Genomic DNA, 15,051 nt, shown 5'->3' on the forward strand with positions numbered 1-15,051 from the left:
GAACTTTTGTCTCAGCTGTGCCCGGTCTGTTACCAGACCATCAAAGATATTATTCAATTCTGTTTCAGCATTTAAATTTCTTATCTAATCTCCCTCTCTCCCTCCCTCTCTTCCCCTTCCCGTGTGTGTGTGTGTGTGTGTGTGTGTGCGCGCGCGCGCGCTGAGAGAGAGAGAGAGAGAGAGAGAGAGAGAGAGAGAGAGAGAGACTTGCAAGTGCCTGGAGAAGAAAAAGTGTCATATCCCCTGGAGCTGGAGTGGCAGGCAGTTGTGAGCTCTGGATGTGAATGATGGTAACCAAACTCAGGTCTTTTAGGAGAGTAGCAAGTGGTCTTAACTGGTTAGTCATCTCTCCCGCCCTTCTGCTTTTTTTCTTTTCTAGTGTCTCCCTTTCAAACCTCACTGGAGTTTCCATCACTGTAAATATATTACCTATTCATTTATGTTGTCTGTTTTTCCCAGTAGTACCCTTAAGAACTGATCAGTTGGCTGGATGGTGGTGGTACACACCTTTAATCACAGTACTCAGGAGGCAGAGGCAGGCAGATCTCTGTGAGTTCAAGGCCAGCCTGGTCTACAAGAGCTAGTGCCAGGACAGGCTCCAAAGCTACAGAGAAGCCCTGTCTCGGAAAACCAAAAACAAATAAACAAAAATAAAACTGATCAGCTCTTTATTGTCTGACAGTTTTAAGAGCTTTATCATCTCTGAGAATGGTTCTGATGGATGTTTTGTGTCTTCAGATATGTTCCCTTTCCTTTTTATGTGTTCTGTAAGTTTCTTTTGTTAAAAGACAGATATGCTGTACCAGATAGTAATAAATGAGGCAAAAAAGTCTCTAGTATACTTACACTGAGTAATAGTTGAGTTTTGACTGATTACTGCTGCTCGTAGTATTCAGTTGTTTCAGTATCCTTGCTTCCTATCCTGATTTTAGGCTTCCCTAAGCTCTCATCGCAGAGACTCTGGGTCTTCTTCTGCTGTTGCCATGGTGATTTATTGCAATACTGAGAGCCTTCATAGTGTATACTAAGATGTGGGAGAAGGGGAAGCTTCAGTAATCTTCCAGCTAAATCTTTTAGTGGACCCACATCTTCTACCTCTGAACTTCAAAAGCATTTTACACTGTTTACGTAACATAGAGAGTTTAGAGGATGGTGGAGTTGGGTAACTGCCATTCCATCACAATTCTTATACAAGCCTCTGACGAAAATCATTCCCCTAGAAAGTACGTTTTTTTTTTTCTTTTTGTGCAAAGAAAAAGATACGGGCAACAAAGCCTTCTTGAATTGTATAGTCAAGTTTACCAGAAAATAGCTTGGAGGCCACAGAAAAGAATTTCATAACCAACACTCCCTTTTTGTCTTCAAAATAAAAACCGAAAATAATTGCCCTAATCTCTGCTTACCACTACTGCATGTACAGTGCACAGGATAGAGATTCAGACACAAAAAGGGGTAAGAGAGCATTGAAGATCATGAACTTTGAGTCATTGTGAGTTCCAATCCCATCCCTTCCACTTGCCATCGGCTTTTAAAAAGAGTATTGGAACCAATTTATTCTTTCAAATGGAGTTACTCACTGTGCAGTGCTGGACTCTTTACTTTCCTATCACAGTTTCCTCTGTTAGCTATATTGGCACAAGAAGCATGCTCTGGGTACAGCCTGGTTCCTCTAAGATGAAGTAAAAGAATGACGCAAGAAAACGGCAAAGAATTTTCAAAAAGTTGAGGTTTTTCAGTTTTTCCTTACTATTAATTATTGACGTATGTATGATGTAATAACATAATATCGTATCTAAAATTTTCAACTTTGCACATTTATTGAGGCATCCCTTTGGCCTCAAATTCAGCGTTTGTTGTTCTTGTTGTGTAGACCAGGCTTTGATATATAGTAGAGGCTGGCCTTATATGTGTGATACTTTCTGCTTCTTAAAATACCATATTAGTAGTTTCCAGGGCCGAAGAGAGGGGAGAATAGTGTTTTCACTTTTCAGGTGGTGGGACGGCAGCATTTGTTTTGGGAGGAATGAGAAAGGTATTGTCTAAAATGAAATAGTGGGGATGGGTGCACAAGTTTGCAGGTACACTAATCACTATTGAATCGCACATTTTAAAAGAAAGAATTCCAACCAGGCACCATGGCTCATACTTATTGTCTTCACATTTCTGAGGATAAGGGCAGAAAGATCACAAGTTTGAAGCTAGCCCTGGCTATAAAGAAAAACCTTGTCACAAAAGGATAAAATTCATATCAATAAGGATTATTTTTTTTAAAAAAATTGAAATATAATTTTCAATATTGTGATGTCCAAATCAGCTAAAATTACTCATTGTTATAAAATTTATACATAAAATAAATAAATAAAAAGAAAATTTAAAAAAAAGAAAAAATTTATACATAAACTCTTAGATTTCCTAAATTACATAACACTATTATTTCATGCCCGGCAGTTTGCTTTCTTCCTTTTAGAATCGTCCCTCTTTACCTTTCCTTACCTTGTCCTGTGTCTCTCCATCTTCTGCTTTCCTCCTAGTGGCTAAGACCTGTGGTGAAATTTTGCAATGACCTGAGTATTCCTGGCTGTGATGACTAGTTTTGTCAAGTTGACCCAATCTATAAGCTCCTAGGAAAAGAGTCTCGATGAGAAGTTGTCTAGATGGAGTTGGTCTATGTGCATGTCTGTGGGGGACTGTCTTGATTGTGTTAATAAAGAGTAGAGAAAATGAGCTGAGTAGAGCAAAGGAAATGAATGGTTATTCTTTCTGGGTTCTTTACTGTGGATGTGACTAGTTGCTTCTGATTCCTGCTGCCTTGACTTCCCTCAGTGATGGACGGTAGCCTGGAATTGTAAACCAATAAATCCTTTTTCAAGTAGGTTGCTTCTTCTCAGAATGTTTTTATCAGTGCCAGAGAAATGAAACCATGACTCTTGTTTTACTCCCAATTTCAAAAGCAAAGCTTTTGGTCCTGGATATTTTAGTTCATGTTCAAAAACAAGTTCTGCAAATATATTTTAATAAATAAAAGAAAGCCTTTCTTTTTTAAAAATAGTTTATTTATTTTATGTACATGGGTGTTTTGCCTTTATGCATGTCTGTGTAAGGGAGTTGGATCTCCTGGAACTGGATTTGCAAACAGTTGTGAGCTGCCATGTTGATGTTGGAAATCGAACCTGGGTCTTCTGAAAAGACAGTAAGAGCTTTTAACAGTTGAGCCATCTCTCCAGTCCTCAAGAAGATTCTTTCTATATGGTTTCTGTTGTGTTTCATATTAACATCAATAAATAATTTTATGCATTTTGGTTTATAATTCATAATGGCTAATCTTAGCTTCTTTTCCTGCTGTTCTGATGAAATAAACTGACAAAAGCAAGAGAAGGGAGAAGGACTTACTGTGGCTCTCTGTCACAGATCATCCTAGAGTCTATCAAGCTGAAAAAATTACTGTAAGAAGATTGCCTTAAATCCCTATAGATAGTTATCCTTTTAATTTTTGTTTATCCTTCTATCTCTACTCTTCCAATCTAAGATAATTTTGTTACCTGAGAACCATTTTCTGTATTTTATCCCTGCTGTCTGGAATCCATTTTGGTTTATTTTTATAGCACATTTGCTTTGAAGTCCATTTATTTGTAGGCTGCCAATGTCCAAGTTTAAATTTTCTCTCAAGACAAAACAATAGCTGGGAAGTGAAGGCACATGCCTCTAATCCCAGCACTCAGGAGGCAGAGGTGGGCAGATTTCTATGAGTTTGAGGCCAACCTGGTCTACAGAGCAAGTTCCAGGACAGGTTCCAAAGCTACACAGAGAAACTCTGTCTCAAAAAAAAAAGGCACAAACAATATTCCATTGCTTTCATATTTCTATTTTTGCTTCTGAGAACCTAAAACAAACTAGCTTGTTTCTTTGAAAACATAACTTTAGTTTTGGTTACACTGATTCTTTTTTTAAAATTTTACTGACCTATACATTTTTCTCTGCTCCTCTCCCCTCTTCTCCCCTCCCCTTCAACCATCTCCAATGGTCCCCACGCTCCCAATTTACTCAGGAGATCTTGTCTTTTTCTACTTCCCATGTAGATTAAATCCAGGTATGCCTCTCTTAGGGTCCTCATTGTTGTCTAGGTTCTCTGGGATTGTGATTTGTAGGCTGGTTTTCTTTGCTTCATGTTTAAAAGCCACTTATAAGTCAGTGCATATAATAATTGTCTTTCTGTGTCTGGGTTGCCTCACTCAATAAAAATGTTTTCTAGATCCATCCATTTGCCTGCAAATTTCAAAATGTCATTTTTTCTGCTGTGTAGTACTCCATTGTAAAATTGTACCACATTTTTCTTATCTATTCTTCAGTTGAGGGAGGTTTAGGTTATTTCCAGGTTCTGGCTATGACAAACAATGCTGCTATGAACATAGTGGAGCACATGTCCTTGAGGAATGATTGAGCATCCTTTGGGTATAAACCCAAAAGTGGTTTTGCTGGGTCTTGAGAAAGGTTGTTTCCTAATTTTCTGAGAAATTGCCATAGTGTTATCCAAAGGTGCTGTACCAGCATGCATTCCCACCAGCAATGCAGAAGTGTTCCCTTTACCCCACAACCTCTCCAGCTCAAGTTGTCATCAGTGTTTTTGATCTTGGCCATTCTTACAGGTGTAAGATGGAATCTCAGAGTTCTATTGATTTGCATTTCTCTGATGGCTAAGGATGTTGAGCATTTCCTTAAGTGTCTTTCAGCCATTTTAGATCCCTCTGTTGAGAGTTCTCTGTTTATGTCTGTACTAAGATTTTTATTGTATTATTTGTTCTTTGATAACAATTTTCTTGAGTTCTTTGTATATTTTGGAGATTAGTCCTCTGTCTGATGTGGGGTTGGTGAAGATCTTTCCCCATTCTGTAGGTTGCCATTTTGTCTTGTTGACTGTGTCCTTTGCTTTACAGAAGCTTACCTTGATACCCAAACCACATAAAGACATTACTAAGAAAAAGAATTACAGACCAATCTCACTCATGAACATTGATGCAAAAATACTAAATAAAATACTGGCAAATCAAATCCAAGAACACATCAGAAACACCATCCACCATGATCAAGGTGGCTTCATCCTAGAGATGCAGGGATGGTTGAACATACAAAAATCTGCCAAAGCAATCCACCATATAAACAAACTGAAAAATAAAAACCACCTGATCATCTCATTTTGAAATGCTTTGCACAAAATGCAACATCCCTTCATGATAAAGGTCTTAGAGAGAGCAGGGATACAAGGAACATACCTAAACATAATAAAGGCAATGTACAGCAAGTCAACAGCCAACATCAAACTAAATGGAGAGAAACTCCCAGCAATTCCACTGAAATCAGAAACAAGACATGATTTTCCACTCTCTCCATATCTATTCAATATAGTTCTTGAGGTCCTAGCTAGATCAATAAGACAACAAAAGGAGATCAAGGGGATACAAATTGGAAATAAAGAAATCAAACTCTTACCATTTGCAGATGACATGATATTTTACATAAGCAACCCCAAAAATTCTACCAAGGAACTTCTATAACTCATAAACACTTTCAGTAATGTAGCAGGATACAAGATAAACTCAAAAAATCAGTAGCCCTCTTGTACACAGATGATAAATGGGCTGAGAAAGAAGTCAGAGAAATATCACCCTTCACAATAGCCACAAATAACATAAAATATCTTAGAGTAACTCTAACCAAACAAGTGGCTTGACTTCTGTAGTTCTGCTTCTTGTTAAGTGTTCTTGTTAAATGAAGTAATCCATCCTGAATGTATAACTTTTGTGTGCTTAAAGGCTCACCTTGAAAAAGGCTCAGAGCTACACTGGGATCCTGAACACATAGTGTAGTCTCCGGCCACCTAATAAAAACTTTCTATTGGCTTAAACCCATGTCTGAGCAGTCTTTTCTGGTAAATAACACATAACACATCAGCTCCCCTTTATACGCAGAAGATTAGATTCGAGACCTACAACAGATATCTGAAACTGGATTAGTCCCAAGCACTATAATGTAATGTCTTTTTTTATAAGTTACTAACCCCCTTGCCAGGCTCTGGGGCCATTGGGGTTGTTAGTTTGAAATGCAACGCTAAAACTATCATGAACCTTGCTTCGTTTCCTCACAATTTCATGAATAAAAGATGAATTTTTATTATTTTATTTTTGGTGTTAAAGATCAGACTTGGATTCTCGCACATACTCAGCACACCCCCACAGTCAAATGGTCTTAGAAACCGAGGCATAGGAAGGTTTTCTTTAGTTAGTACGTTAGTAAGCTCATTTTTTTTTCATTTAAATAAACACTGTTATGGCTTTTATTTAACAGAAGTGAATTGCGATCGTTACAAACTCTATGTTTTGGGACCACAATTATGCAAGTCAATGATTACTTGAACACTGGCACTATGGTACCACAACAGCGGATTTGATAATTGAGATGATAACTGGCTGGCTATTAAGTAGAGAATTTATACTGCGAGAATATGCTGGAGATGAGATGAAATGGAACAGCATGAAATTTCATCAAGCAACCATTGTGTCCGTGAAATTAAAAATAACATGTTATGTGTCCAGGGGTATAGGTGAACAGCCTCCTATTATTACTGAAGAGAAAGCAAAACAGGGATCTGATACTTGGGGAGAAACAACCTGGAGGCGTGTGCTTGGGAATCATCAGTATTCTGAGGCAAATGAATGAGCTCAGACAGAAACTGAGAGCATGTCAATTAGAAGACGCCTAAAACAGAACCTTAGGGAACACTTAAGGTCGCAGCTCATTTTCCCAGCACGCACCTCCACAAGCCACTATATTCAGGCTGGCTGGGTGGATTACTTTAGAGTCTTGGTGGTAGGTTGGACTGCCGTTGAACTCACTGTAGCCAAGGCTTGCCGTTGAATTCACTGTAGCCAAGGCTTGCCTTGAACTCTTGTTTCAATTTTGTTAGTGCTAGGATTACAGGTGCGTGCTACTGTACCCTAACTTGGTTTGAAAGCAGGCTATTGTGGCTCAAGAGCTGAATACCATAGACAAAGTCAAATACCATTTCTGATAGGCTGTCCCACCTGTAACCTGGGTATATGAGAGAGATGCATGTATATCAAAGATGCACCAGGTAAAACATCCCGTAACCTCCCAGGCACCTCTTGGCTTTGACATACACACCTCCTACAATCCTCATCTCAGTCCCCTAGGGAGGTGGAGGGTGAGATGGGTCAGGCATGTTGGGGGGGCGAGCTTGGGTGACGCGGTGTTCACGTGACCGGCCAGGCGCAGACGTGGGCACCAGCCCCCGCGTCCGCTTGCCTGCCCTGCGGTCTGGTCCTGGTACCAGCGCAGAACCAACTCCCTGAGCTGCCCTAAGCAGCAGACCAGCTGCGAGTGGGTTTCTGCAAGCCGGAGAAGGCGCCCAGGCCTGTCCAGGGTTTCCTCAGGTCAGTACAGAAAGTCTGGCTCTGCCTGCAATGCCTGACAGGGGGTGGTGGGGGGTGGCAGCTAGAACCAGCAGCAGCGGGAGGGGAGGGGGAAGGAATCGGATAGATTGGTGAGGAGGGGACATGCGGGCGGGGCGGGAACGGAGAGCAAGGAAGACCCCGCAGCCGGCTTTCTTCCCTCACCCCATCCTGAGCCGTTTTAGAGCAGAAGGGGGATGAGGGGGCCCGCAGTGCGACGGTGAGGCGCAGATGCGCTCTGAAATGATCCACTCACACTCCAGGTTAGGAAGACAAACTGACCCGGACCAAAGGGAGGATGGGGGTGGGGCAGGCTGCCTCCAGAGGCCGTGGGGGGGAGCGCAGAGTAAAACGGAGTTAGGATAGCATCCCGATTTGGTGCCCAAGGCCTGAGAAGAAATGGCGGCTGGGGTATGCGGGGGCGGGGGGGGGGGGTGTGACGGAGGAAAAGGTTGTGTGATGTGATGAGTATGGGCTGCAGGACAGGTTCCCAGTCTCTGTGCATCTACTGACCACAGAACCCCTGCCCCTGTGCTGTGTCTGCAGGTCTGCCCCTCTGTTGTTCCCAGCGCATCGTGACATCTGAAAAGGAGGATCGACCTGCCCAGGATCCCTGCAGGTCAGTGGATAATGGAAACATGGGCACGATTTGGGACCCCACTGCCAGTGCCCTCTCAAGCTGTCCCATGTAACACGCACAGAGCTGGCACTGAAGGAAAACCGAGAAGGTGGCAGGACCTGTCATGGCATGGCTGTCTCAAGGGTGGAGGAGGGGTGCAGGCAGAAACCATTGGAGGGCTAGGACATGGGGACCCCACGAAAGGGCCAGATGCAAAGACAGATGTTAATGAGCCTGTATTCTGCCGATATCTCCGTCTCTCACACACACACATCTCTCCTTTCTTCCTGTTTCCCCACCTTTACCCTCAGGACAAGAAAAGGAGGGAAATCTTGACATGGAAAAACTCCGCGATGAAAACGAAGGGAAGCTGGAAAAGGAGGGAAAGCCAGAAGTTGAAGTAGAGTCTGACGATGAAGAAAAGTCGGATGGGGAAGAGAAGCCCGACAAGAAAGCAAAGCCAGCACGCGAGGGCAAGCTAGAGGAGGCAAAGCCAGATGAGCAGGGACAAGCACAGGATGAGGGGAAGTCAGAAAAGCAGGGGAAGTCAGAAGGGGAGGACAAGCGCCAAGGGGAGGGCAAACATGATTCCCAGGCAAAGCCAGCCAGCGAGCCGCGGGCCGCAGAAAAGCGCCCTGCTGAAGATTACCTGCCGCAGAAAGCCAAGCGAAAAACAGATAGGAGCACAGAGGATTCTCCCAAGAACTCCCAGGAAGACTTCCAGGGCAGGCATGTCAGCAGTGAGGAGATGATGAGAGAGTGTGCAGATGTGGCGAGGGCGCAGGAAGAGCTGAGGAAGAGGCAGAAAATGGGAGGTTTTCCCTGGTTGCCAAGAGATGCTGCACAGGATGCTCTAGTCCCCCGGGGACCACGGGGAGTCAGGGGAGTGAGGGGCGGAGGAGGCAGGGGCCAGAGGGGCCTACATGACATCCCGTACCTTTAATGGCTTTGGCCTTTGATTCTGATTGCTCAGATAAAAAAGACCACAGCTGGCTCTGCTTTCCCTGGTAGATCCTCGCCAGGCTCTGTGCTTCAACCTTCAGCCGAAACTCTGCTTTTTAGGTATCAATGTCCTTACCAGCAGCCTTTTGACCCAACTACAGTGCTTTCTGTCTTTTAGTACAGGATTTCCACCCATGTGCATGTACATTGTAAAATAACAATAAAGAGTTTCCAGAACTATATATACTGTATCAGCCTATTTATATGAAAAGTAAATATGTTTGCAGAATGCTTCTGAGTACAAAGAAAACTATGAAAATGTACATTAAAATGCTAACAATGTTAATCACTACAGGACAAACCTGAATAGATCCCACGTGCACTCAACCATCAGGTGGTTGGAGACTTCCTAACCTTCCCCTGCTGATTTCCCACTTCCAAACTTTCCTGGTTGTAACCAGATCAGTTCAAATTGTGGTCCCTTTCCCTGGGCCCTGTCATATCCTATTGCTCTTTTTATGTTAAAGAATATGGATTACGATTGCCATAATAATATTTTTTAAAAAGCAAAAGCAAGCAAGTGAAGTATTAAACAAGTTTGGAATGGCAATGAATACATTTAACATGCCTAGAATGAAGGTAAAATAAGCAAAGCTCATATTACCTCTGGACCTTGGGGCTAAAGGAATGAACTTAGCATTTATCATGTATCCTTTTCTGTAAGAGTCAGTCTTGTCATCTATGAAATGGGGATGGTACGTGCCTCATAGGATGGCACAGAACATTAGACGGCGTGCTAAGTATGGGTGTGTGGAATAGCAGGACCCCTGAACCTTGTCACCCGAGAGTAGGACTGAGAATAGCTGCCACCTGTTCCCCAGGAGCACCTCCAGGCAGCTGGGATGAGGTGTGAATCTTTGAATACTACTCTATCAACCTTGCCGTGCCATGGTGCCCTAAATATATTTACTCCCTCTAAATAGCCCATCTTTAATGCTGTACATATGGTGCCTAAGGCTCTTATGGTTCCCTTTTGTCCCTAGAGGGTTCTGTCTAACTCCCATCTGACCTCTGAAAGGGTATGCATAAAACCTTACATCGGTACATTTTTAGGTAACTTGGATTTCAGATTAGGGATTCTCAAAAGGAACCCTAGGCAAGGGTTCCAAACACAAGGCAAATGAACAAAGCCCTCTGCAGCCTAAAGCCTTTCTGGGCCCAGGCATTTCTGGCAAGGAATACTTAACCTGCAGTGGTGTGTTTTCCTTCATAGAATACCATGCAATAATGCCTTGTGTCTTTTTTGTTACATGTTACTAAACATTATGATATAAATTGGAAGTTATTTTCTGTGCTCTACTCACAAAATAGCTGAGCCAGCCTTGGGATGTAATCTTTTTTTCTTTTTCCATTCAACTATTTACACTTCCTTCCCTCCTCCCAATCCCCTCCCGCTCCCCCACACCCCCTCCTTCCTCTCCCACCCTGCTTGAGAGAGGGCAGGGAACCCTGCCCGGTGGGAAGTCCAAGGCCCTCCCCCCTACATCCAGGCCTAGGGAGCTGTGCATCCAGATAGACTAGGGTCCCAAAAAGCCAAAACATGGGCTGTAATCTTTTAAAGAATACCTCTATTACTTTTTCAAGTAAGGACTTGTGTCTATAACCTTAGCCAAGTTTTCGAGTTCACATTTCAGGAGAGAGCCCTGTGCTAAGCAACTTTCCAGAGAGCAGTATTTATCAGTGAAAGCTTTTCTGGAGAGGCAGTGTTGAGGAGACCAGATTCATCGCCTCTGCTCTCAAGCAGCAGCTCAGAGAAAGCAGGAATGGCAGCAAAGAAACAGCCACGGGGCTCTCTCATGGTGGATATCCTGACTAAAGTTCTGTCAGGTTTTACTCATTTGGATGTTTTTTTGTTTTTGTTGTTGTTGTTTTGAGACAGGGTTTCTCTGTGGTTTTGGAGCCAGTCCTGGAACTAGCTCTTGTACACCAGGCTACCCTCGAACTCACAGAGATCTGCCTGCCTCTGCCTCCTGAGTGCTGGGATTAAAGACGTGTGCCACCACCACCCAGCTTCAGTGGGTCTTGAGATTGAAATGTACACACGGGGCACATTCCCATCTAGACAATCCAGGTCTGTACTCAGTTAATGAAAACCACTAGGCACATCCACTCTAGAAAAAACTCAGTAGTTGGCAGGAAGAAATTATTTCCTTCTGCAGGTATTATTCAGATCCTCTTCTTAGCCTTCAGTGTGAGCCTTTGCTCAATAGGCCCAAGCATAAAGTGTCCGTGGAGACATGAATAGTATATAAAAAAATAAAAAATATTAACATCCTTTGCCAGCCTGATCAGACTACTGTTATAGTTGAGTCTGGATTATGCCAAACTCTGGGGTCAATGATGGGTCCCAAATACGGTACCATTTCCAAAAGGAAAACTGATTACAGTTGTGACTGAGACCTCCTGGAAAGAAGCTGTGTCTGCAGAGACCGATTGGCTGATTAGAAGTGCAGCGATATGGACAGGTTGGAATGCTGCAACTCCAGAGCCTAAATACCTTATCTTGGGCTAGCTTTAGCCTCCACCACCGCTCAAGACTCATTCCTTATCAGAAATAATATCCTGTGACCAAAAAAAAAAGGATAAAAAGTATTTTGAAATATATTGACAGACCACTAACTTCCAACAACCCAAAAGCTAAGACTGTCATCAGATAGCATCTTGGGCCTGTAGAAATGCTTCCCCCAAGCTGAAAAAGACAAGGTCTCCTGAGTAAACTGGGAGGATGGGGACCATGGAAGAGGGTTGAAAGAGAGGGGAGAGGCACGGAGGGGAGCAGAGAAAAATGTAGAGTTCAATAAAAATCAATAAAAAAAGTGCAAAGGAGAAAAAACAAAGAAATGCTTCCCCCATTTTGTTGTAACTACCTCTCTGATGTACTAGCTACTGTATTTTTAACTTGCCTTGATTTATGACTTTCTTTGTTCTGTTAATCTAGAAAACTTCATGAAGCTGCTTCCACATTGGAACATGGAATTTCTGGTAACCTAAATTTGCCATTCCACAGTTACTTTTAATGGCTCCAAAATAAACTACCTCTTATTCCCTTTAAGATATGAGCAGTGATTTTTTTGCTTTGACACAGTTCAACTTTCCCACCATAGAAAGGCAATATTTTATTCTTAAATGGAAATAATTTATTGTACATTTAAATACAAGTTTTATCTATATTCTTTAAAACTTGCCTACGAAAGGAGGTTAAATCCCTCAGCACTGCAAACAGAGGAAGTGCATAGTTCACTAGTGTGTAACACTTTCACCAAGTTGTTCCCCCAACAGCTTATTTTAGAACATCATCAGCGCCCAAAAAAAGAAACTCTACCCATTCACAGTCGCTAGCATCCCCATCCTCCACTCCTGATAACCCTCACCGCCAGCTAATGGCAACCACTAATTTACCCTCTGTCTCTGTGGACTTGAATATTGTTGTTGACGAAATCATAAGCTTGTGGAGTTTTTGTAATTAGCTTATTTTACTCATAATATTTTAAAGGTTCGTCTGTGCTAGTAACATGTATGGTCTTTCATTCCTTTTTCACTGTCTAAGAACATTACATTTGTGCATTCATTACAATGGATACATTTGATAAATCCATTAATCATTTTACGTATATCTATATTCTTTTCACAGTTAGCTCCTATGAATGGTGCTATTCTGAATATTCATGAGACATGGAGGATGGATCTCTAAAGAGACTCAGAGCCCGAGCGACAGATGTAGAAGTCTGTTCTTATTCTCTGAAAGTGGGAAGGCTCACAGCAAAAGCCTGCAGGCAGACTCTCTTATCCCTAGGTTGAATCCAGAGAAGGGGGTGGGGAAGCGGACGTGGCCCCTTTTTAGTAGAAACTCCCTTTCCAGGACGATGTCTGGGTAGGGTGCCTGTCAGTGTCTGTGATGAGCTGACAGCTGCTGCATGACACTGGCTCGATCCTGACACACATTCTTACACTCTCAATTTCTTTTCCATTTTAACACAAAATTTTATGCTACCATGGGGAACCCTTTCTCATCTAAAAGCATCTCCTTTTTCCTTTAACCGTCTTTACCCCAAAATGTGTTTAATATCTATAACTTTGTTTATTTTGTACCCCTAATGGTTCATTTGTCTTATTTTTTGTGACGTTTAGAAAAAAAAATTTTCTTGACAAAGTGACCATGTTTTAGTAAAAAGAAAAGCTATATATGAAACACAGACAAAATATGTTTAACGGTCTTAGAGATATGTCTCTTTTGTTAATTAATTTAAATTAACCGTTTGTCTAGGATTTAAATCATTTTATAACAGGGACTTAGAGATCAACCTCGCTACAAAAACATCAACTTCTCCTTCCAGCCTTGAAGCACAACTAATAAAAACTCAGAGACAGATATTGGGGTTCACTCTGAAGAACAGAAAAGCAAAACAGCCAGCTACTAGCTCTTACCTCGAGCTCAGTCCGAAAATGGTGATTCTGCCTCCCTCCAGGAAACCTCAGAATGAGACCGAGACTGAGAGCTGTCTCCTCCATTTTTTACTCCTCTCTAGTTTTGGGATTAAAGTCGTGCACCACTACCACCTGGTTTCTATGGCAAGCTAGTGGGATTAAAGGCGTGTTTTATTGCTGCCTGGTCTGGGAGACTGACCAGTGGGGCTGTTATACTTTTCTGATCCCTGGGCAAGCATTATTTATTAAAATATAAATGAAATGCCACTACACAGCTGAAAGACAAGCAAAAGTAGGATAAAAGTCTTGTGTCTCTGCCTTCATTTGTGTTTGCTTCCTGTCTTTGGGGTTTCCTGCTTAGTCCTCTGTTTGGGCACGCTGACCATTGAGGTGTCTGTTTAACTTCTTTCACCCTTCAAAGCCTCAAAAAAAAAGTGAATTCAGGTATCCTAAACCTGCAGTCACGTTGTATTTCAAGAACAACAAAGTAATCATCTCCGAAAGAAACTCTAAGAACAATTAAGGAGATTGTATTTTCACTTGGATTGTTTAATTATGGAAATCACTGTGCCCTGTGACATTTCTTTTCTTTAACTTCAAAGCTCATGTTATTACTCTGAAGACACACTTGGGGTTACTGGACCTCTCTATCTGTTCCCTTAGTGCTGTCACAATGATCAAATTTCCTCTAGTTCCCCTCGCCAGTATTCATCCCTTTACTTGGTATATTGGTCTGGTGGCCAAGCCTAACCTCTTACATTATGAACTAAAAGGAAATTGCACTGATTTAGTGATTTCAATTGTGTGGACATGCAGTTAGTTACAGGCAGTTTTGTATCACATAAGCAATTTATATAATAAGCACATATGTAGATGATATGTACAGGTAGTCATATACAAAAATTAAAACAATGAAGACTTTTGTAGCTTTTATGTAGATTAACGTTCTACAGTTTTAAAAAGTCAGGTTATTGATCATTTTTCCCTCCATAGTACTAAATAATTGTTAATCCTAAATCTGCATTTTCAAAGGTAAAACTCCTCTTAAGAGAAATAAGGTTAGAAAACTACATCTTTTACATGTAAATAAAAACAAAATATGAGAAGAAGCTTATTATATAGGATATCCAGGGAAGCAAACCTTCCTTATTTTTTAAAAGCTAAGCTGTAGAGAGTGGGGCATTCTTAGAAAAGAAAATTTCAAATTCACAAACAAACATTCAGGAATTCTGGTTTGTAACTCATTACAGTCATCTGATATTCCTTAGCAAATTCCTGTGTGCCCTGATATGACTCCAGAAACCCCACAATCACAGTTTTCAGCCCAGTCCAGAGAGCATAGATAGTATCAGGATCTCTCCTCCCTGTAGGCTCTTTATTGTAAAAAGCCATAGCATTATCTTTACATTTGATACCGAATTTCGTTCTGCTTGGGAATAAAAAGAAAAGAGAATAGAACGGAGGTTGATAAGGAAAGAGAAAGATCAGAGAAGGCTAAGAGACAACAGGGAGTTGGAAAATTCAATTCTTCAGAATTCATCT

General features: G+C 41.7%; 1 protein-coding gene across 1 annotated transcript; it reads left to right on the plus strand.

The window, feature by feature from the left end:
- The first annotated feature begins 7,315 nt into the window (after positions 1-7,315).
- Positions 7,316-9,025, plus strand: LOC121437212 (transcription elongation factor A protein-like 3). The gene is made up of 3 exons (XM_041637071.1): positions 7,316-7,445; positions 8,010-8,082; positions 8,394-9,025. The coding sequence occupies exon 3, from the start codon at positions 8,420-8,422 to the stop codon at positions 9,023-9,025; it is 606 nt and encodes a 201-aa protein (XP_041493005.1). The 5' UTR covers positions 7,316-7,445; positions 8,010-8,082; positions 8,394-8,419.
- The last annotated feature ends 6,026 nt before the right edge of the window (positions 9,026-15,051 follow it).

The sequence above is a fragment of the Microtus oregoni genome, unplaced genomic scaffold, assembly GCF_018167655.1.
Source record: "Microtus oregoni isolate MIOR12 unplaced genomic scaffold, Mior012 000050F_ref0000143, whole genome shotgun sequence".
Lineage (NCBI taxonomy): Eukaryota > Metazoa > Chordata > Mammalia > Rodentia > Cricetidae > Microtus > Microtus oregoni.